General features: G+C 34.9%; 1 protein-coding gene across 1 annotated transcript in view; it reads right to left on the bottom strand.

The window, feature by feature from the left end:
* Positions 1–1,939: 1,939 nt before the first annotated feature.
* The window catches only part of LOC148944715 (protein Wnt-4-like), a 245,132-nt gene continuing 223,528 nt past the window's right edge, over positions 1,940–23,543 (bottom strand). Inside the window, 2 exon segments of the mRNA XM_089100463.1 lie at positions 1,940–8,658; positions 17,786–18,001. Coding sequence (XP_088956589.1) covers positions 8,557–8,658; positions 17,786–18,001 — 318 coding nt within the window. The 3' untranslated portion in view covers positions 1,940–8,556.

Below are 23,543 nucleotides of genomic sequence, written 5' to 3'. Positions count from 1 at the left end.
TAATAGACAGTGTACAGAAATTCACAAAAAATACCAGACATTTTGGTCACATATACAGTGACCGTCATCAGTAGTAAAACTCTGTTTACTACTGATGACGGTCACTGTATATGTGACCGAAATATCTGGTATTTTTTTGTGAATTTCTATACACTGTATATTAAAAAGGATTTATCCCTATTTTGAACTTTTAGTTTTACTATCTTTCCTCATAATGTAAACAGGTCCTTAAGTTGTCTTTGCAAAGATATGTTTAGCTGATTTAACAGAAAAAAAAATCTGCCAGGTATGCCAGCCTGGCTACCCACTTATCATTGGACTAGAGTCTTTGATATTTCTGATTATTTTGCTACTGAAAAAAATCTACGCAAGGAGGAATAGTCGGCTCAATATTTTGCCCCTCAATAGCCATCTTACCTCAGCATGATGATAAAGGTGAGTATACTGGGAGCCTATCTCTTTGTAGAGCATTTTAAACATCTGAGAGTTCAAAGCCTTGTGTATAATTTCATCCACAATTTATATTTCACTGGATAATACTTCGTTTATTTCTGGGGACAGCTTTTTTTTTACCACAAGCTGCTCAAGATTTATAATGCAAAGGGTAGACAAATGTCTGGGTGACTAACAGCTCCTGAACAATGTCCAGTCATTTTTACAGCACCGTTCGTACAAGTGCCAATACATTTTTTTTCACTCAATTTCATGCTTCAGAAAATAACTATCAAGTGCTTTAAAAATATCGAAGGTAGTTGTTCTGATCTCCAATTTCAACGAGCAAAGAAGTTCTTTTTTTAATTTTCTTTGAAAATCAAGCCTTACAACACAATGGACAAGTGCTTTGTTACTGACGTCTATAGATTCATCAAGTCTGATTGAATAAAGTGGTGCATTTCTTACCATTTTATAACTTGATTTTTAATATCTTCAACCATTTCTTCAATTCTGCGCCTAAAATTGTTAGCAGAAATTTCCTTTCCTTACGTCAAACATAAGGTTTCCTTACGACTTTGAATTGGTGGACTGGTTGTCCGTCTTACTTCAATTTCCATCAAACTATTTCCTTAGCTCAGCTATACTCAGGGGTTTCCTCTGTTATCTTCAACAATTCCTGTTTGGTAATACTGGTACAAGGCAAAGAGTATGGGTAACTTACTATGGGTAGAAGCATGGGTATAAGTGGGTAAAACACCTATCCAAAAATCGGGGAAGGATGCATTGAGCCCATTCAGTGGCTTACTCTTTAATTTTCTTTTTTTCTTAGAAAACAGTGGACAAGTCTGCAGTCTAAACAAGATTAGGTGGAAAAACTCATAAAAAAATGACTATGTTATAATTGAGATGTATAATGGATTTTTTAAAGAAATGTTATGTAAATCTGCAGTCTAAATAAGTTTAGGTGAAAAAATATTTAAAAGCAAAATCCTATTATAATTGAGATGTAAAATTCAGTAAAAAAAAAAAAAAAAATCGACCATGGTTTAAACAATATGCTCCAAGTTCTCGCATGACCCTTACATGTACAAAGCGGGATATTTTAGTACACTGTAGTGTTTTTTTCTATAGTTTTTCTAGGAGAATATTCTTTGACACCTCTGGGGGAAGGTGCGACCTCTTTTTTTGGGTATATCCATTTCCATCTTAGTAGACCTATTCTAGAGAGGGAGAGTAATCTCAGGAGTTGAGAAGATAATCAAAGAAGTTCAGTAAGTGCAAAGAAAATGTATAAACATTAAGAACATATTTGATGCTTTTCTGGTGATGATTTTCAAATCCCCCCCCCCCCCTGGGAATTTTATGTTATGTCTTTCCTATTCACATTTGGTATATTACATCCTTATGTTATATTATACCTTTCCTGTTACTACCTTCATACTCAATCCCTTGGATAACTCTGGCGAAGCAAAAACCTTTGACATACAAGTAATAAAACTGAAACAACTGGTTAAGATTTTACTTACAGATGATATATTATATAATATATACATAACACTTATGTAAACAAATAAGCAATTTAGATATATCTTAAAAAAAAATTTAAATCTATTATTACAAGAAGTTATTTGAGTAGCACTTTCCAAAAGGCGTATCAAAACTGACAAAAGCTCACTCAGACAGTGTTGCCACCTTTGGTTATCATTCAACATGCAATGATAATCAAAGAGGAAAATATTATTTTTTATAGTACTAAATAAAACATCTATGAGTTTTTAGTAAATATATGAATTTATAATCGAGCTTCAAAGAAGATTGTTATTCACTTTTAAAAATCATTTACAGTGTAAATAAACTTTATTTATGTTAAGCTTACACGTAACTGTTAGACTGTCTGAGAATAGCGAACTGTGCTTAAATATGAAAAATAATTTGAATATGATAACCCCGAAAAGGTCATGGAATTAGTAATGTCTGTAAAGCACCATGTTCAAACTCCGTATGGGGTACTAATTCATAAGAATATTACAGGGAGGGTGCTAAGAATTTCTTTCAATTTCTCTTAATAAAGATGTAAAAGAATAATTTTTAACTCTAAGGGGGTTGCCGCTTTTTCTTCTTTTGTTAATGAAAATATCAGCAGGAGGAGCAATCCCCCCCCCACTGATAAGTGACCCTGAGCTCTGTATGCAGAATACTTTCCTTGGGCAGCTGACAAGAGTTAGACCTAGTAGCTTCGAAAAAATCAAGTGTTAATATAATTTTAGAAATATTAAAGGGGCAAAAAAATCGCAATTCTTGATAATTTGATTATATTATTTTTGATTTATTTTGGGATAATCTTGGATGTTTTGATAGGAAAAATCTATCAAGACATCTCAAAACTGGGCATTTAAGCTAGTGAAAGCCACTGATTGCGATACCTATAATTTTTTTTTTCAATTCAAGATTTCACCCCAAACATCATTTCATATGAAGTTCTATTGTAAAAAAAAAGTTACGATCCAAAAACAATCTAAAAAAAAAAAATCGTTTCTGCGTTCTTTTCCAGGTTAAAATTTACAAAATGATACATTTATCTTTTATATAAGTTGTTTGTAGTTCATAAAAAGTACCAAAAAAACTCTAAAACATAAAAAGGCATAACCCCAAACAAATTTGAGAAATTGCATGTGTGCATTCTATTCCAGGTTAAAGTTTCTAAAAATGGCACAAGCGCTTTCTAAATAAGCTGCTTTTAATTCAGATAAACTTCAATGTAACGTTCTCAACTTCACACGTTGAAAACCTTTAATTTTCCATATTAAAATATCCATACCAATTCCATTAAATTTTTCAACATTTGAAGGTGTAATTAAGATACGCCTTTTCAATTTCAAACTTAGTAAATTGGTTGCACAGCTTTCTAAATCTAAATGTATTGGTAAGTTAAGATTTTTAACGTAATGGTTTTTTTTTAGCGACAATTTGGACATAAACATATAATCTCAGTCGTAGAAACTGGGTTTCCACTGACTCTTTTGATTAACAAAACGCAGTTGCAAAAACAACCCATATTGAATCTTCACCATCATATTCAATAGAACTTCAATGTAGAAAACGTTCCCAACTTCAAATGTTGAAAACCTTTAATTTTTCATATTAAAATTTCCGTAACCATTTCTGCAAATTTTCAACATTTGAAGGTGTGATAGAGGTACGCCTTTTCAGTTTCAAACATTGTAAACTGACTGCAAAGCTTTCTAAATCCAAATGTACTGGTAAGCTAATATTTTTACAATAAGAGGCGGTTTATTTTAGCGACAATTTGGACATAGATATATAATCTCAGTCTTAGAAATTGGGTTTCCACGGATTATTTGGTTAACAGAACATAGTTGCAAAAACCGAACTTCAAAGTAGAAAACGTTCTCAACTTCAAATGTTTAAAACCTATACTTTTTCAGATTAAGATAGCCATAACGATTTTACCAAATTTTTCAACATTTGAAGGTGTAATTAAGATACGCCTTTTCAATTTCAGACATAGTAAACTGGCTGCACAGCTTTCTGAATCCAAATGTACTGATAAGTTAAGATTTTTAACATAATAGGCGATTTTTTTTGTGAAAATTTGGACATAAACATATAATCTCAGTCATTGAAACTGGGTTTCCACTGACTATTTTGGTTAACAAAACGCAGTTGCAAAAACAACCCATAGTACATCTTCACTATCACATTCAACAAAACCAGAAGAAACGAATATAGCAGTTGATGATTCTTCATGTCTCATTCTCTGTCGAGGAACACGATATAAGGGGGTTCGATACCTGAAAATCCTTTTGCAGGAGAAATTTAATTTCGGAGAATTTGATTAACAGCACCACTACCAAAGAATATAATTTTTTTCCGAATTAATATATTTATGTATATGTATTTTGTATGTATGTATTATGTATGTATTTTGTTTTTCCGAATTTATGTACTTATGTATTTATGAATTTTTCGTAGTCCTCGTAGAACGGGAGAATTCAGCCATGTTCAGGGGGAGGAGGAGCCAGGTTAAGGAGGCCTCTGGGCTTATATCTTGAAATTTTAACATTTCATATGATTCCTAGTTTTATTTCCATGCAGGTCAAATTTTGCATTCTTTCTTATTGATCCTTTCCTTTTCGAAACGGATTCCTTTGCTGGTGCCATCTAGAAGCTCTTACTTATTACAAGTTTTGTCTTTAGTTTTGTTCCCTAGCACGTTTGTATACAGAGGAAAGGGAGGTGAATAGTTCCAACACTAGAGCTTAAATTTGAAAATTGTTTTTCATAATCTCGGGTGGCAATGTAATTGTTTTTTTTTTCCAATGAGGAGAGGATGGGGGGGGGGGGGCAAAAATGCTAAGTAAAATACATTATTTTTTACACAAAGGGTGCATTTTTTTTTTAGCGAAATTTGGATACAAACATCCATTCTTAATCGTAATAAATGGGGTTCCACTGACTGTTTTGATTAACAAAACGCAGCTCCAGCCAACAACCCATATTACCCATATTGAATGTTTACTGCCCAGAATTTAATTATCTCTGGAGCAAGATTATGGCTGAAACTTGACAATCGCCGTACAATTCATTTTCTTATGCTCCAGCATGCAATCTTATATTATTTTTCATCAATCTGTTGAGATTGTTTTTTACATAAAAGTTGTTTTTAATCGAAATTTGGAGATAAAATTGTAGTCTCAATCGGAAAAATTGAGCTTCAAGTAACTATTTTGATTAACAAAACGCAATTTTAACAACAAACTATACTGAATCCTGACTACCCTGAAATTAATTTTGGAAGCTTTTCGCTGGAGCAAGGCTATGACTAAGATTGATGATTGCCAACCCTTCATTATTTCTGCACCAGCATAAATTTTATAATATTTCTAACTATCTGGATTGTTACTGCAAAACAGCTTATTCCTTGTCTAATCTCGTAGTTTAAATCCGAAGACGTTCTATATTATTCGGCGTGGCTCGGTCATGGTGGTTCGCTGTGGTTATGTTATTCAGTTTTCTGTTTATTATCCCGTATCCTTTCAGAGAAGTCGTTCTATATTATTCGGTGTGGTTCGATCATGGTGGTTCGCTTTGGTTATGTTATTCAGTTTTCTGTGTAATATCCGGTATCTTTTCAGAGAAGTCGTTCTATATTATTCGGTGTGGTTCGGTCATGGTGGTTCGCTTTGGTTATGTTATTCAGTTTTCTGTTTATAATCCCGTATCCTTTCAGAGAAGTCGTTCTATATAATTTGGCGTAGTTTGGCCATGGTGGTTCGCTTTGGTTATGTTATTCAGTTTTCTGTTTATTATCCCGTATCCTTTCAGAGAAGTCGTTCTATATTATTCGGTGTGGTTCGATCATGGCTTTTCTCTGTCTACAATTACCCAGCCCAGTCTTGATGCAACCGATTGCCCAAAATACTTGATAAATTCAATTCTTTGGTTATGTTATTCAGTTTTCTGTGTAATATCCCGTATCCTTTCAGAGAAGTCGTTCTATATTATTCGGTGTGGTTCGGTCATGGTGGTTCGCTTTGGTTATGTTATTCAGTTTTCTGTGTAATATCAGGTATCTTTTCAGAGAAGTCGTTCTATATTATTCGGTGTGGTTCGATCATGGTGGTTCGCTTAGGTTATGTTATTCAGTTTTCTGTGTAATATCCGGTATCTTTTCAGAGAAGTCGTTCTATATTATTCGGCGTGGTTCGGTCATGGTGGTTCGCTTTGGTTATGTTATTCAGTTTTCTGTTTATAATCCCGTATCCTTTCAGAGAAGTCGTTCTATATAATTCGGCGTAGTTTGGTCATGGTGGTTCGCTTTGGTTATGTTATTCAGTTTTCTGTTTATTATCCCGTATCCTTTCAGAGAAGTCGTTCTATATTATTCGGCGTGGTTCGGTCATGGTGGTCCGCTTTGGTTATGTTATTCAGTTTTCTGTGTATTTAACTTTTAACTTTTTAAGAATATTTAATTTTTTTATATGGCTTTTTATTTGTTATATCTTTAAAACTTAAATATTTAAAGATAGTATTCAAACACGATATTATCGACCCCAAACCAAAGAGCGTATTCGACAATTTGACAAAAAGGATTGTTACTGCAAAACAGCCTATTCTTTGTCTTAACTCGTATTTTAAATTCAAACTCGTTCTATATTATTCGGCGTGGTTCGGCCATGGCGGTTCGCTTTGGTTATGCCATTCAATTTTCTGTGTATTATCCCGTATCCTTTCAGAGAACAAGAATATTTAACTATTTTATATGGCTTTTTATTTGTTATATCTTTGAAAGTTAAATATTTAAAGTTAGTATTCAAACACGATATTATCGATCCCAAACCAAAGAGCGCATTCGACAATTTGACAAAAAAGATATTTTCAAACATGATAAATACACTGGTAGTAACAGTCCAGCACACAGCGTGCTCTCATTGCCGGGAGGAGGAGACACCTAAGACTAAGTAATTAAAGTAATGCATATCCACTGAGAGCCATTTCCTAGACGGAGGGGAGTTTTTTAAAGTAAAGGTCCCCAAAATATTTGAAGCTAATCTAATTTGTAGGATATCTTTGGCTAGTTTTACTTAACTAATAAATTAAATACATATATTACTGGAAACGGAAAACTGAAGCTACGGTTTTCAGCTGCGCCTCATTTTTCACAAATATTCCTTATTCAAATTCTACTTAATATTAAATCTCAACTCAACATTTTGTTTAAAGGAAAAAAATTCTAGCAACATGCTGATTAAAAACGGAACTATTAAAACGGAATATTACGGAATATTAAAAATGGAATATTAAAAATGGAACTATGCTGATTAAAAACGAGCAAAAATGATATGAAAAACAGGCGCTCCGAAAAGGACTTTAAAGAATATTTTTTCATCAAAGCCATTTTATGCTTTTGATGAGAGTTCTATGTCAGACTGGTTTGAGACAGCCATGTCTGCCTGAAGTGCAAACCAGCCTTGTCTAGTTTGTCTGTGTGAAGTATAAGCAGTTTAGCTTTTGCGGAAAACTTGCGAACTCTACTTTTACTCCTGATTAGGAAAAGAAAAATGTCGAAAATACTCTTTGACTTTGGGTATTACGATTTTTTAAAACTTGAACAATAGAATGAGGGTCAAGTATCTTATCAGAAGAATTAAAATTCTGTCTGTATTACGGTTTCCATGGACTTCAGTTGATACGGTTGTAATTACTAACAGTGTTGCAGTAGAAATTTGATCTTGAATGACATAATTCGTTATAAATTTTGCTTTATTAATTTTTATTAAGTTTTTTATTAATTTTTCATAAATTTTACTTTATTATTTTTATTTATTAAATTTTTATAAATTTTGTATTTATTCAGAAGTCTTAAGTTACTATCTGACGGTTTTGTGTATTGAAAGTACAAACTTCGGGGGGCTTGGGAACTATTTCTAAGACGCAGCTTAGGGGCTTGTTTCCTCAGTTAAAATTAGCAAAGAAAACTCTGAAAAAGTGCTCAGTGTAAGCAAAATAAAGTGGCGATAAACTCAAGATACCTAGCCTCAGCCCCCTTCAAACAAGAAACTTTCTAACAATTTTTTTTGACTGAATTGAAAATTCATGCTTCAGGAAATTCATTGCGATTTTTTGGCTAAAAACAGTAATCTTCAAATTTAAATTTCATATTTGGAATTTTGAACTTGAAACTTAAATTAAAATTTGTATCTGAATTTTTATTGAAATATCGTTATGATTAGGATAATAATACCAGTCATAGCCGTGTGTTAAGTGACTTTAATTTTTTTTTTAATTTTAGTGCAAAAATAACCGAATAGACTGGAAATGAGAACACATTGTATTTAGTAGATTGTGCAGCCATTCCTCCATTTCTATTTTTTTTTTTTTTAAATGCTTACCTTCTGTAAAACAAGAATTAGAAACACCAAAACAATAAAAAATAGTCGACTAGTAGCAAACACTTCTGGACCAACTTATAGAGATTTCAACTGTCTAAAACGATCTACTCTTACTAAAGAAGAAAAACGTTAGCTGCACTTGTTCACTATGGCAAATTATTAAACAGAAACAACAGGAATGAAGTTTTAAGAGAGTTCACCAGTGTTGTCATTTGCATGTATGCACATCGATCATTGTCACACAAGTTTTGCATCTGACAGTGCAGCACCACACAAATTTGCAGAAACACCTTTCCACTTGCTTCACGACCTAAAAGGAAATAAATAAAATTAAAAATAAAAGCAAATTGCAATTTTTTTCTAAAGACTCACGGAGCTGAACCAAAGCTCGGGCCAAAAGGGTCCATTGCTCCATTACTCGTAACGAATCAAGTAGACTCGTAATCAAATCTCGTAATCTTTGTCCGAAAATTACTATTTTAAAAATTAAGTTACAAGGGAAACATTTGTAACTTGACAGTCATTGGCAGTACTACAGGCTACTTCGTGTTAAAGAAGGGGCTGTAGAAACTTTCGGGGAAGGGGGGCTCATTTGATCGGAAATTAAAATTATATTGTACTTTTTAAAAGTCAGAATTGATTGAAGGGCAACCAGTCCCCCTCCATACCCATATATGATAACCCTCCTTAACATCCTAAGATATCCGATCAAAATTTTGAGATAGCTAATTTATTTTAAGAATAGTCAGAGGCCCAAGCAATATGCCTCCAGGGATGAAATAACCCCCACAGACTTGGGACAAGGGTCGTAAAACATAGGAGTTACCTATTTTTTAAACATTGCTGTTTTTTTTTAAATTGGAAAGGGTGATATGTTTTATCCTTGGTGTTCAAATAGCTTAAAATTTTCTTAGATCATTCCCTGGGACAATAAAACTATAGGTTCCGTTGGGAGTGTGGTGGGAAGAGTGTGGGACTCAGAAATGGTCCAAAAATCTTTTGTTTTGATTCATTGTATTTCTAACGAGCTCCCACGGATCGTTCGTTATGCCAAGATTCCCAGTATTTCACATGCGTATACCCTGAAAAGAGACACGCTTACTCGAGTAAATCAGAAGACGCTATGTGCATCTAATTTCTCATATTACTAAGAATATCTAAAAAATGCCTGAAAAGATCAAGTTGAAACTTTGAGGGAGCGTTTGAGAAGGAAAGGGGGTTGAGTGGAGTTTGAGTGGGGTTGAGTGGAAATTTTGAATTAAGCAGGGGGTACAGGTAAATTAAAAGACAATATGTGTATCCAGTTCTATGAAATACTACGTATGCAATATTATTGGAAACGGCTTGGGTACTTTCAGGTACTTTTGGGTAAGGAAAGGGTGGAGTTAATGACAATTAAAATTTAGCGTTAGAAGGATGAAGAAAGGGCTGAAACTGTTTTTTTTTCTCTAATCCAGATAAGTATGACGTTTGGGTTATAAGCTCCTATGAGACTTGTTAGTTACGTAGTTATGTAGTAAGTACTTCAAATGACATTATTTTTCTGTCAGGTTGTCAGGATGGCGTATCTGCAATATATAAGGAGTGTATAAGAGTATCGAGTTGAAATTTTTGGGGAATGTCTAGAGGGATGTTAAACGAAATCAAAAGATACTATGCACATCCGTGTTGTTAAAACACCATATCTGTAATGTCTCAAGAATAAAAAAAATTGTCTTAAAGGATTGAGTTAAAACATTGAGGGATAACTGAAGCGGCAAGTGTATCCTCAATTTTGACTTAGATGGGGAGGGGTAGAGGTAAATTAAAAGCGACTATACGTATCCAGGTCATTACAATAAAATATCTGCATTACCTTGGGAATGGCTTAAGGAATATAACGGAACAATTCAAGTAGTGATGTAGAAAGAAGGGGAACAGTGAGGCAAGGGAATTCAAATTTAGTTTGGGAGGGGAAGGGGCTAAACAGCTTTGTCTCCAATGAAAAAAAAAATTGCAGTATAAGCTACTTTGGAACTTAATCCATGTAAGGTAAAATAGCAGGATAAATCAAATGATATTATATACTGCAAAATTCTTAAAATAATACATCTAAATACCTCAGGAACAGCTTAGGCTACTAAGTTGAAACTTTTAGGGAGTTTTGGGTTGGAAAAGTGGACATTGAATTATGCCTTGGGGAAAAGTCTAGAGCTTAATCTGTAGATGATATTTGCGAACAGGCTATCAAAATACCATATCCACAATATCTCAGGGATGGAAATTGACAGCTTAAGAGACCTTAACGAATTTTTGAGGGGATATCAAGTAGATTCTAAATTTTGACTTGAGGGATCAAGCGCTATATATTTTTGAAGAAATTTCTGGTTACATTGATTGTTAGTACAGAATATTTTAATTTTTTTTTATTTTACACTCGTTTGCTTTAAAATTAAGAAAAACATTTTTAAGACCATAGGATAGTAGTCGCCATGCTGAGGCTACGCCTGAGAGCGCAACGACAAGAAAGACGGCCTCCCAAGTTCAATCTGAGTAGTCTGGCTACATCTGAGATGCTACAGAAGTATATTTCCGATATCTCTAACCGATTTAGCTGCCTCCAAGTTCTGGATGACCCTGAAGTAGTATGGAGGTCTTTCAAAGATAATATACTCGTTTCTGCTGCAATACCATTGGCCGCAGCAGACACAAGAATAAACCCTGGATATCTCAGGAGACTCTGTCCGTGATCGAGCTGCGCCGGAAGGCCCGCTTAGAAAAGAATATGCCAGAGTACAGACGACTCAATGGTCTGGGCAATAACCTACTGCACAGTGATAGGAAGACCTTTGTTGACAAGAAAGCCAGCGATCTTGAAGATTCTTCAAGGAAAGGAGGCACCTGCTCCCTGTAAAAAAAAACTTCCGTGAGCTGACGGAAGGGAAGTCTTCCACCGTAAGCCGTGTTTTGTCTGATAACGGAAGCATGCTGGATGACGATGCAGGCCAACTCTCCGCCTGGAGTAGTCACTTCTCAACGCTTCTGAACGCCTAGGCAGTTGGTCATTCCAACCCAGATATGATTTAAGCAGCAATGGCCACACCCGAGGCTACGTCTGACCTCGTATCGCAACCGTTTACCACCTCTGATATCCGAAATGCTGTAAAACGAATAAATAATAATCGAGCCCCTGGCGTCTGTGGTATTTCTGCAGAACTCCTCAAGTGCGGGGGTGTGTCGATGATTCTGTGGCTCCAGCTAATCTTCTCAGCTGTAAGGATGACAGGAAGCATACCGAACAACTGGCGTGCTGGCATTATATTGCCGCTCTGGAAACGCACGGGCAGCCGTCAAATCTGCTCCAACTATCGTGGGATCATTCTTCTCTCCGTTCCTGGTAAACTCTTCACCATGTCACTCCTGGACAGGCGTTCCACATTTTTGCGTAGAAAGAGAAGGGTCCAACAAGCAGGGTTCTTGCCCAGCAGCCAGCAGGTCAACGACGGAGAAAATTTTTACTATGTGCCAGTTGATCGAGAAGACGCGAGAGTTCCCCCGAAAAGCGTACATTGCATTCGTGGACTTTAAGGCTGCCTTTGATTCTGTTGATCGCCGTTCACTTTGGCTGATACCAAGAACTACGGGTCTACCCAAGAAATGTTGCTCACTTTTTGAAAAGCTGTATGATGGTACGAATAGCTGCGTGCAAGTCAATGGAAGACGCAGTCCCACATTCTCGGGGAAGACTGACGTCCGGCAAGGTTCCGCCGCCGCTCCTGAGCTCTTCAACTGCGTCATAGACCATGTTATGACCAGCACGACGCATCGCCTTTAGTTCGGTCTTCAGTTTGGAGACCGGCTACTCTCTGATGCTGACTTCGCCAACAACATAGCGCTAGCTGCGAACACCATCCAAAAGGTCACTAATACTCTGCAGGTGCTCTCAGAAGAAGTCTCGAAAGTTTGACTGAAGATCAACTGGCAGAAAACCAAAGTTATGCTCCTTGGACTCCCCCCGTCCTGTTCTACTGTAAAGGAAGTCAACATCGAAAGCAACCGAGTAGATGTGGTTGAAGACTTCACTTACCTGGGATCTATTCTGTCGAAGGATGGCTTACATCTCGAATAGCCAAAGCGTCGGCACTTGTTGGGAAGCTTAGCAGCATCTGGCGAAAGCCAAACATAAGCTACTTTACCAAAATGCATATTTACAATGTGTCAGACAGCAAAGTGCTGCTGCATGTAGCGGAAACATGGCCAGCTATAAAATCTATCATCAGAGCCGTCGAGGTCGCACAGACGAAACATCTCCGAAGAATCGAGGGACTTCACTGGACTGACTTCGTAAACAAACAAACCCTCCTATCACGTGCGGCGCAAATTCATTTTTCGACGCAGCTCACCCAGTGTGCTGTTTGGTGGTACGGCCACCTCCTTCGCATGTCACACGACACCCCAGCACAGGTCGCATTCGACTTCGACCCCACCCCACACGAATGGAAGTGACCCAGAGGACTCCGCCCCCCCCCCCCTAGGCGGAAAGACAAAGCCGATGAAATCCTTGCCCAAGCCCACATCCTGGTGGAAGAAGCTGTGAGCCTGGCAAGCGATAGGTCAACCTGTAGGTGCCGGGTCTCGTCGTTCTCTACGCTGAACCCTTGGCAGGAGCCTTAAGTCAAGTCTTAAGACAAGTAAGTCATCTACTTTAATATTTTGGGCCAAAAAGGTACCTCAACTAAAATTTTAAAACCAAAAGAGCATCAATCAGGAAAATAAATGATATCACAAGACTAAATAAGGTTGACAAATAAGAGTAATGCCACCTATTCTAAATTTTTAATTTGGAAATTCTGAGATTTTCAGGTGGTTACCACAATTATGAATAAGCTAACTTCTCACTTGAAGAGGACATAATATCGTGCGTTCTAAATTTTAATTAAAGTAACTCCATAATTTTGTTTTGACTTTATTTTTTGGAATTCTTGATGTTTTTTGGGCTTAGTTGGTTAAAATGACCTTTGTCTGTTTGTTTCGAACTACTTTTAAATCTATTTAACTGCGACGGTAGGCGGTTATATTTGGAAAGAGCTTCGAAGAATGATGATCAGATGTCGAAGAATGATGATCAGATGTCGAAGAATGATGATCAGAGCGTCGAAGAATAGAAGAATGATGATCAGAATGGCCACCCAGTTAGTGTGCTACATAGAAATGTTACCTTTGTATATTTTCCATTGTCCATTATTATAAGTAAATCCTAAAATTTACTTGACGCTAAGAAGTAGTTATGCGTCAGCCATTTTAATTCTTCTATTAAAAATATGTGAACTCATTATTATAAGAGTAAAAATAACAAATGCCTTGCGACAGCGCAGCGATGAGACCGTGGTTAAGTGATGTGTTTCTGGTTCTTTCCTCAATTAATTTTATTATTATTTATCTCTGTTTCTCTCTGGATGTTTTTTGAAAATTACTTTTGTTAGTCTTTAGCTTTTTAAAAACATACACAATAGACCTCACAAAAAGATCTTAAAATTTGAGTTTTTGTTAACATAGGTCATTAAAGATATGTTTTACTTCGCACCTCTCCTAATACTTCCCTTGCGAAAAATCCGCAATTTCGTCAAATTGTGAGTCCATAGGGTGTGCTATCCTTGGTACCTTTGAGGAGTTGCAGATAAAAGTAAAATTATTTATGAAATATTTTTCTAAATGAAAATTATCGAGATTTTAGAAAACTGAAGGATATTAAAAGTATTTTGCAGTTAACATAATTTACGAACTTCCTCTTATGGTTATTGCAACTTTTGTGCCGCAATGCTGCAAATAATTTTCAACTTCTGATAAGAAATTATGATTTCATTATTTTTGCTGGTTAGACTCCAATATCTCAGTGGAATTGGTATTTAAAACCATGGATCTATAACTCCCAAATAAGATTAGTTAAAGTTTAAATATTATGTTGTACCCGTCAATTATGATAAAAGTCAATCACTTTGTTTTATTTTTGTAATTTCTTGGTTCAAGCGTCATGGGCAACCTATTAAAGAACAAATTTTATACCAAAGCGACCAAAAATTTAAAACACGTTTCGAAAAACAAAGAGTCAAGTAAGAAAGAAATTCCATTTGAAGGTGATTCAGGAATGGCAGTTGTTATTTTTGCCAATATATCTGGTTAAAGTTTAGTGCAAAAGTAAACTTATAAGGATTTTGAAAAACAGCTCGAAATGCCTCAGAAATGGTGTCGGACTCAGATGAATACCGTACTATTGGGATTACCATAGCTGAAAACCCCATAGGAGATTTGCATTCCCCCATCTTGAGCAAGAAGGAAAACACTCTGAGAAACAGTTTACGATATTCCAAGGAATATGACGGTATTTCAGCATGGGCGCCCGTAAGGTGAATTCCAGGAGGGGGGGGAGGGAACCTCGTCAGGGGGGGGGGCAAACCTCGTCTAATTGGAACTTTTAATGCTATATAATAGAAATCTCGGAACAGAAATATAAAAATAAGCCAGCATCATTCTGCCAGGGGGGGGTGCCCCCCCCAACCTATGGAAACCCGTGTATTTCAGGAAACGAGGTAGCAGAGCCACTCAAATGTGACATCAAAGTCAAGAGAAGCAAACGTTAAGAAGATACGTGAGTTATATCGTATATGAAGATGCAACCTTTACTAAAATTTGTATTTTATTTCATATTATCTTTTGCTGCTTACGAAATGCACCCCCCCCCTCTCTAAGTCAAAATTGCGAAATATGGCGTATTATTTTCAGTGTGAGCTTTCTCTCAGCTTTGTCAGACCCTGTGTTGGGCACAATCACCCCTGGGGGAAAACAGAAACAAGGATACATTTCACAGTTTCCTGTATCACATTCGAAACAGTCATTTCCCTTTTTGGTCAAAAGGGGGGGGGGATTCATTCTCCTACATGAGTTTTTCGACCATGGTGATTCTAATAGTGTAATTTTCATTTCTATCTGGCACTAGTTCTGAGGGGGTTCAGGTTTTTTTTTTTTTTTTAATTGACTTCGCAATGTGCTTTTACTATTCAAATTGGTCGAAATAACGATTGCTAAACCAGCTTCAAAGGGTGACTCTTCCTTACTTGACAGCTTCTTTTTATATATCTTTTAAATTTCTGGTTACTGTGGGATGTTGTTTGCTCTTTATTAAGTTGCAGCCACAGCAGCAACCATGGTAGATAAAACACAAATCTTCTACAATGCTACATTTGTCTCTAAAGATATTCAATATAAAAAACAGTTGTTCCAAATAAAAGTAAACATAGACATTAATACCCGAAACAAAAAGACATTGTTCCGTATGTGAAGGGGGCTGCTCCCTTTTCAACCCTCAATGCCTACACTAAAGCCTTATGGTGCTTTATTTATAGTTTCAGGGTTATAATTACACATTATATCACTAGAGGTCAAAAGTAGGTTGGTGAAACCACTAGAAAAATAGAAGTTAATAACATAGAGGGAAGAAAACCAGAGACAAATTTACCTTAATACACCACTCCTACCCCCTTCCCTATCAAGAACCAACAATCTAAGGTCAAGTGTCATTTACACAGGGTGTATTAAAATTTTATCTTAATGGGTCAAAATTTACATGAGTATAAAAATAATATAATATAAAAAATTCAAAAAAAGTGATATAATACATAAAAATAGCTACAAATTTTTCACCTATTGGTTGTACTAAATGCTGTGATTAGCAGGCTGCTCTTCTAAATGTAGATGTACTTGTGTTCCTAAATTATCCAGCAGTTGACCACATTTTAGGTTACACGAAAAAGTGACCTGGATACCGTAGGTCTGATTTTTGCTGGAACCCAATCTATTCAAGATAATTTATGCCTTGATTTTGGGACGATTAAACTAACGGATTTTTATAGTCGTGTAATACAATTGCACTACGCACTTTTCTGCACCTTGGCTCGTATTGGACGGTGTGTATCCTTAGGTTGCTTAATTCCTTTATGAAAAGTCCTTTACGTTTCAACTGTTTCGCTGTCTTCTTTTGTTAGACGGTGGGCCATATTGCGCTTGATGTATTTAAGTTGTTGCGTAGCTTGTTATTTATATAATTTAGCGAATTTTTATTTTTTTGAATTTTATTTAATTTTATTGAATTTAATTTAATTTTGTTTAATAAATATTTTATTGAATTGATTTAATAAAATATTAAATATATATTTAATATTATTGAATTTTATTATATATATCTTAGCAAAAAATCTGTCGTATAAATAAAAGAAAAGAATAATGGCCAAATTATGAATATTATAAATTTTGAAGGCGCAGTTATGCTTGTTGATCGTGTAGCGTTAAATAGTATTTCAAGTTTGTTTGTTACGATATAGGTATAACAACAATGAACATAAACGCAAAAATGGACATTCCACCTTAATTGGCTCCATGGCCCGAAAAACAGGAAAAGAAGAAAGTAAAATAAATCCATAATGAAAAAGAAAAAAGAAGAAACCTGATACCATTTATTTCATTGATAGATTAATTTTTATTGATGATTTTCATCAATAAACTCAAATCAGGTGGAATGGAAATCCACAGACCCGGGGAAGTAAGAAAAAAACACAAATGAAAAAGTTGACAGCACCCTCTTATAACCAACTCGAAAGCAAAACATATTACGCCAACCAAAATATAATATTCAAGTGAATTTAACCAACTGAAAATAATTACCTTTGTACTAATAATTACCTTATACAATAATTACCTTACTATTATCAACTGAATTTAGCCCTTTATAATCAACTGAAAAACAAACAAAACTAGAGATGTTTTTAATATATACCTCTTGGATTAAGAACATTAAGACTGGAATACGAAATATTTTGTGGAATTGGCTAAAGCTTTAAAGTAAAAAATGAATTACTGAGTTAACTATTAATATCAGTCTGAGCTGAAACTTTGTTAGAATGAATCCTTTGGAAACAGAGAAATATCCGTATCGGAAAATCTCTCCTTTGTCTTGTTATCTAGTTTAACATCGAAAATATTAAAGCTATCGTAGAACCAACAATTTTTGGGGATGTGATTTATGCTACAATTCAGAGAATTTATAATTTTTTTTCGTGACTTTTTATGCTTCACAAGTCCATCTGAAAAAAAGTACTATCTACACACAAAACAAAAATTAAGTACCTTTCCAAGACACATTTTTTGGTTTTAGCCCCACCCCTTTCCCGAAGGAAAATTTGTAGGTACGCTTCTCGAGAGGATAATATACTTACTTAAGATAAAATCAAAGACTTGCAATCAAAGACTATAGGATTTGGGAGCGAAAATGATTAGGAAATATTGAAAAGAAAAGAGCCGTGAATTAAAAAGGAAAGAATTGATCCCACCCATACGTAACTGCCTTCCCTTGCCTGCTTTTCTGAACTGCGGACACCCTTAAAGTATACCCTTAAATCCGAAGATACCTGGGTATTGTAGCCTCTTCCGCAGCATAGAAGATCACAGCTGTTAGGTCCATTTGAGGTTTTGTTGCAAACTCTGCCAGTTGTACCCAGCACCCCCCTCTTTAAATCCTCAACACAGTAATTTGGAGATTTATGGATGTGGACCAAGTCAGTTTTGCTGATTGGTGAAATGTGCCGCTTCTTTTTCTGCTGAAGTTTTGCATTCTTTGTTGCCACCTATAAGGTAAAACTAGGTTAAAGCCATTATTCATTTGAAGTTTTCTTATTTGGATTAAGCCCAGAACGTTATTTTACGCCCGGAATGACACTTGGTTTTACAAACTTGATATATAACGTAGTTTTAGAACTTAGACTTGGGACTTATTTTGGCGCATAGCCAGAATGATTATAATTTTGACTCTTAGTTTTATAAGCGCACTTTACAACGTAGTTTATAATGTGGAGTTAGAACTTAGATTAAGAACTTAGTTTAGCTCGTAGCCAGAACGATTACAGTTTTGACTCTTAGTTTACGAACGCACTTTAGAACGTAGAGTTAGAACTTAGATTTAGAACTTAGTCTGGCACGTAGTAAGAACGATTACAATTTTGACTCTTTGTTTTACGAGTGTATTTTAGAACATAGTGTAAACCATAGAGTTAGAACTTGGATTTAGAACTTAATTTAGAACGTAGCCAGAACGATTATAATTTTGACTCTTAGCTTACGAGCGCACTTTAGAACGTAGAGTTAGAACTTAGATTTTGAACTTAGTCTGGCGCGTAGTAAGAACGATTACAATTTTGACTCTTAGTTTTACGAGTGTATTTTAGAACATAGTGTAGAACGTAGAGTTAGAACTTGGATTTAGAACTTAATTTAGAACGTAGGCAGAACGATTACAATTTTGCCTCTTAAATTTAAGAGTGTATTTTAGAACATAGTGTAGAACGTAGAGTTAGAACTTGAATTTAGAACTTAATTTAGAACGTAGCCAGAACGATTACAATTTTGACTCTTAGTTTACGAGCGCACTTTAGAACGTAGAGTTAGAACTTAGATTTAGAACTTAGTCTGGCGCGTAGCAAAAACGATTACAATTTTGACTCTTAGCTTAACGAGTGCACTTTAGAACATACTGTAGAACGTAGAGTTAGAACTTGGATTTAGAACTTAATTTAGAACGTAGCCAGAACGATTACATTTTTGACTTTTAGTTATACGAGTGCACTTTAGAATGTAGTTTAGAACGCAGAGCTATAACTTAGATTTGGAACTTAATTTAGAACACAGCCAAGAAGATTACATTTTAGACTCGGTTTTTACTTAGTTTTTGCTGAGGGGCGAAAAGAAATCTATAAAAATTCTACCTACATTCTTTTATTATAATTTGAATTCGAAATTTTTGTCGACTGAAGCTTATTGGCCAAAAACCCATGCTACAACAGCCAAATTCTCTCTTCAGTGATTCTACATAATTATAAACAAATCTGGCGTGCTTGGTTGTAACGTTATTCATTTTTATCTAGTGGATAACAGAAGCCAGAACAAAGCCTGAAATAAAAATCTTCCAATTTTAAATTAAAAAGAATAAATTTATTTGAATTCGACCTGGAACTCTACAGATATTATATGCCAAACATTCATTTTTATCAACCTTTTTTAGTTTCATAGCGCATCCCAGAACGTATCCACAGCTCCAGTTATAAACAGGTTTTGATCAATAAAATAGGAATAAAAATGGTTCACATTTCAACAGTTTTGATTTGTCGCTTTTCATCAAACAGTGGAAAAAATCCAAGTCCTACTGATATGTGTAAACACTATTCTTTTTTAAGTAAAACTTAATGATGATGCTGATGAAAATAACAAAAAACTAACCTTTAGAATTTCTAGACTCTGAAGTCCAAATGTTATTTCTGAACGAACTGCATATAGATTAGAATTATTTCTGTAAAAGGCCTGTATTTCTGTCTAAATAATAGTCCTTTTTCAACCAATTTTTTTATATTGTTTTTCTTTTCCAAATTAATCCCATGTCAAAAGCTGGAAACCTTATTTTTAATGTACTATTTTAAGGTCAACTGAAGGTCAACTTAAGGTCAACAAATGCTGAATTGAAGTATCCACTGTTTCAGTCACCTCTTTGACTTTATTAAACGGGATTGCAAATTATAAGGATTACCGTTTACATTTTTGGAAGAATATTAACAACTAAAATTTCCCTATCCCATAACGCAAGATTTAAGATTTTGCTTTTTTCATTTAAGTTTATTAAATAAAAAAAACAAGTTTTTTTTTAACTGAAAGTAAGGAACGACGTTAAAACTTAAAACGAACAGAAATTATTCCGTATATGAAATTTTACTTAGAAATTTCTCAGAGAAGGCTCTAAACTTGCTTAAAAACATAAAAAAATTGCCGTTTTCTTCGAGGTTTTTCAACATATTTGTAATCTAAAAACACTGTACACCGAATTCCAATGAATAGAACTAAATGTTCTGTATATTGTAAAGTATGGTGTGTCTCTGCCCAGTAAATATCATGGATAATACATTTTTCCTCTGGGGGGATGTGTTTCTTCCTTTAAGTTAATTTTCTTGCTCGAAAATTATTGGTCTAGGAAACCGTTTAATTGTGTTTTCAGGCGCTGGGTTTGAAGCGTGTTTTGAACGGGTTTGACAAAAACCGTTTTCAGGCTGAGTGTTTAACTCAACCAAACTTTAAAGCGTTTTCATCTTACGAGTTCCAAGCGTGTTGTACACGAGTTCTTCAAAATTTTAACGCACCAAAATAGCATGGTTAAACACAGTTTCTGAGAATAACCCAAACCCGTGTTGAACACGGCACTCAAAACGATAATCTGTACAACCCGTGTAAAACTTTGTGTTTGATGTGGGTAGCCAGAAAACAGAGCTTTTGATAATAACTGTAGATTACAATACTATATTCAAGATAAGCTGGCAATAAATTAGATAAACTAAAAGAAATTTTAATCTTAAATGCAAGCCATATTCATTATTTAGTATTTATTATTTTATTATTTACTATTTATTAAATCAGATCCTCAAAGTGCCAAGGACATTAAAATCAAGCATTTTTTACCCTCTCAAAGCATCTCAGGTCTAGTCACACCTTAAAACTGCGATTTTTAAGGTTTTTGTGACACAAAATATCGTATTTTTGTCAATGTTGTCATGTCGTAGTGTGAAAATAAACTATAAAAACTAATTAATTAAATCTGACAGTGGTTTTTGTTCGTGAAAATTCAAACATTAGTGTTATGGAAATTCCAAGGACAGTTCAAAAGAAAGCTATACTTTCTTAACTGTTCAGTACCATTTGTTTTTAGTTTATTTTTGTGAATTTTTAGCAACTTTTTTTTTAATTTGGCACCTTCTTGAAGCAAAACTGCATAACTGCACATGAGGCCTGATATGATGATATGATTTTATTACTTGAGAAACCAATACATGGTATTTCACAATTTACAGAAAGATACATAAGAGAACTACTAAAATAAAAAAAATCAACTAAAAATGAAAAGAAAAAACTACTAAAGGAAACTGCTAAAATCCATAGGAAAAATACACGCTAATACCAACTATATATCATGTGTCCAACGAATGGTTGTGGCCTCCTGTCATGGGCATAACAAGGCAATAATAATCAGACAATGTTTAAGCACTTTCTATTCCTTATATAATTCATAACGATTGTTCTAACACTCTTGTTGTTGACTACTAAATTTAAGTTAGGTGGAAATGGGACATCTAATTCGCTAAGCCGGATCTGTATTTCAGAGCGATGATGTAAAACAGGGATAATTAAATAAATAATGGTGATTTGGAGTACATTTTGAACCTCAGATAAGGTGGCAAGACCATATAGTAATATTATTTTCGAAATGCCACAACCACTTATTATAAACAACATTTTTGAAATCAATAGCGTTTAATCTAATAGGAAACTCATTATCTAAAAAATCAGTACCAAGTAACTCAGCGATACATTTATTTGAATAATGGCTATGTTGGAGAGAATTCTTCAATAGAAGGAAAGTTCAATCGAAAATTGGCCCTACTATTCATTATGGTGCGGAGCTTTGGGGATATGAGGTGATCCCGCAATTAGAAATGGTTCAACTACAATATTATAAAAGATCGGTTAGGGTACATGCTACAACTCATACACAGGCTCTTAAGGGAGAGATCTAGGTTTGCTTTTGCTGCATAAAGAAAGGTTAGAAAGTAAAGAAAAGGTAAAGGTAAAGAAAGTAAAATTTTGGCTGAAAATTATCCAACTGCCAGATGAGAGGCTTATGAAAGCCGCATATTTTGAATTATTGTAGCAAGGTAGAAAAAGATCGTGGCCTTTCCATGTTAAAGCCCTCCTTGATAAAGCCGGGCTTTCATGCGCTTGGAATGAAGGTCTTGGTCCAACAGGCGATCCGGAGCAAATTTATCGGAAGCTAAAACATGTTAAGGAGGATCATGAGATCCATCTCTGGCATGAACAGATTCGAAAATCTGAAACCTTGCGCCAGTTTTCCAAGATAAAAGAGTCTTTGGGACTAGAATATTATTTTAAGCTGAATTTTCCACTGGAAAACTTGCGTCTGTGGTTCCAGGTCCAAGCGAACGGTTTGCCCTTAAAAAGTATATTAAAAGTATTTGAAAGAAATGCTCAGGGCCCGAGATCATGTTATACTTGCTCTTTATGTGGTATGGAGGAAGAAAATTTGCTCCATTTTTTGACGGTGTGTCAGGGGCTTTCAGATTTGAGATTGAAGTATTTAGGTGATGGGGAAGTGTCTTTTCCTGGGGTCCTTAAATATTCATCCCGGGAGACGATTATAGCAGTGACTGAATTTATAAAAGAGGGTTTAAAAAGATGTGAATAATGGGTTTAAGGTTTTTGTTTGTTGTTAGTAGTTATACCATTTATTTAAGTGTATGATGGCTGTTGTCTTATATAATCATTGTAATGTTTGTGTATGACCTAGTGGCTGAATCAATTATCTATCTATCTATCTATCTAAAAAATCTGTACCAAGTAACTCAGCGATACATTTATTTGTATAATGGCTATGTTGGAGAGAATTCTTCAATAGAAGGAAAGTTGGCTTCACTAAAGGAGGCCAGAAGAGGGCGACCCTCTTTGAAATACATCATGACAGCATATTCAATAGCTCTATATTTTAAAGGTAACACGCCCGATAATACTGTAATTACCTCAGTGGTGAACGAAAAGATTTAGAAATCATTATTAGAGGAACACGCTCAGCTGAATTAAACAGTTGTTGAACATTTTTCTTTCTCGAAGCTCCCAACCAAACACAAGAAGCATATAAAATGGTATTTTCTACAACTGATATATACAACTTACGAAGAGCATATGGCTTCAAATCCCATGTTGTCTTTGCAGTGCATAATAATTTGGCCGAATATTGCTTAACAGTACTAACTCCATCTGAAATATGCACATTCCACAATAGCTTTCTATCACATAAGGCCTTATTCATCAAAAATTAGATTCTTGACTGTCCCAATTTTTTTTTCGATTTACATTATTGGGTAGGTTCCACCCAATCAATGCAAAGAATCTGGTTCCACTTCCAATGTACCTGGTACTTTATTTTTTAAATTAAAAAACTGTTTATTATTTAGTGAATTGGATTAAAAAAAGGCCCCTTATCCAGCACCTATTTTAATTTTGATCACATAAGGCCTTATTCATCAAAAATTAGATTCTTGACTGTCCCAATTTTTTTTTCGA

The sequence above is a fragment of the Artemia sp. Qi Xiang Cuo genome, chromosome 14, assembly GCF_049724085.1.
Source record: "Artemia sp. Qi Xiang Cuo chromosome 14, ASM4972408v1, whole genome shotgun sequence".
NCBI classification, from domain to species: Eukaryota; Metazoa; Arthropoda; class Branchiopoda; order Anostraca; family Artemiidae; genus Artemia; species Artemia sp. Qi Xiang Cuo.
The sequence above is the reverse complement of the archived record's forward strand: the minus strand, read 5'-3'. Positions and strand labels throughout refer to the sequence as shown.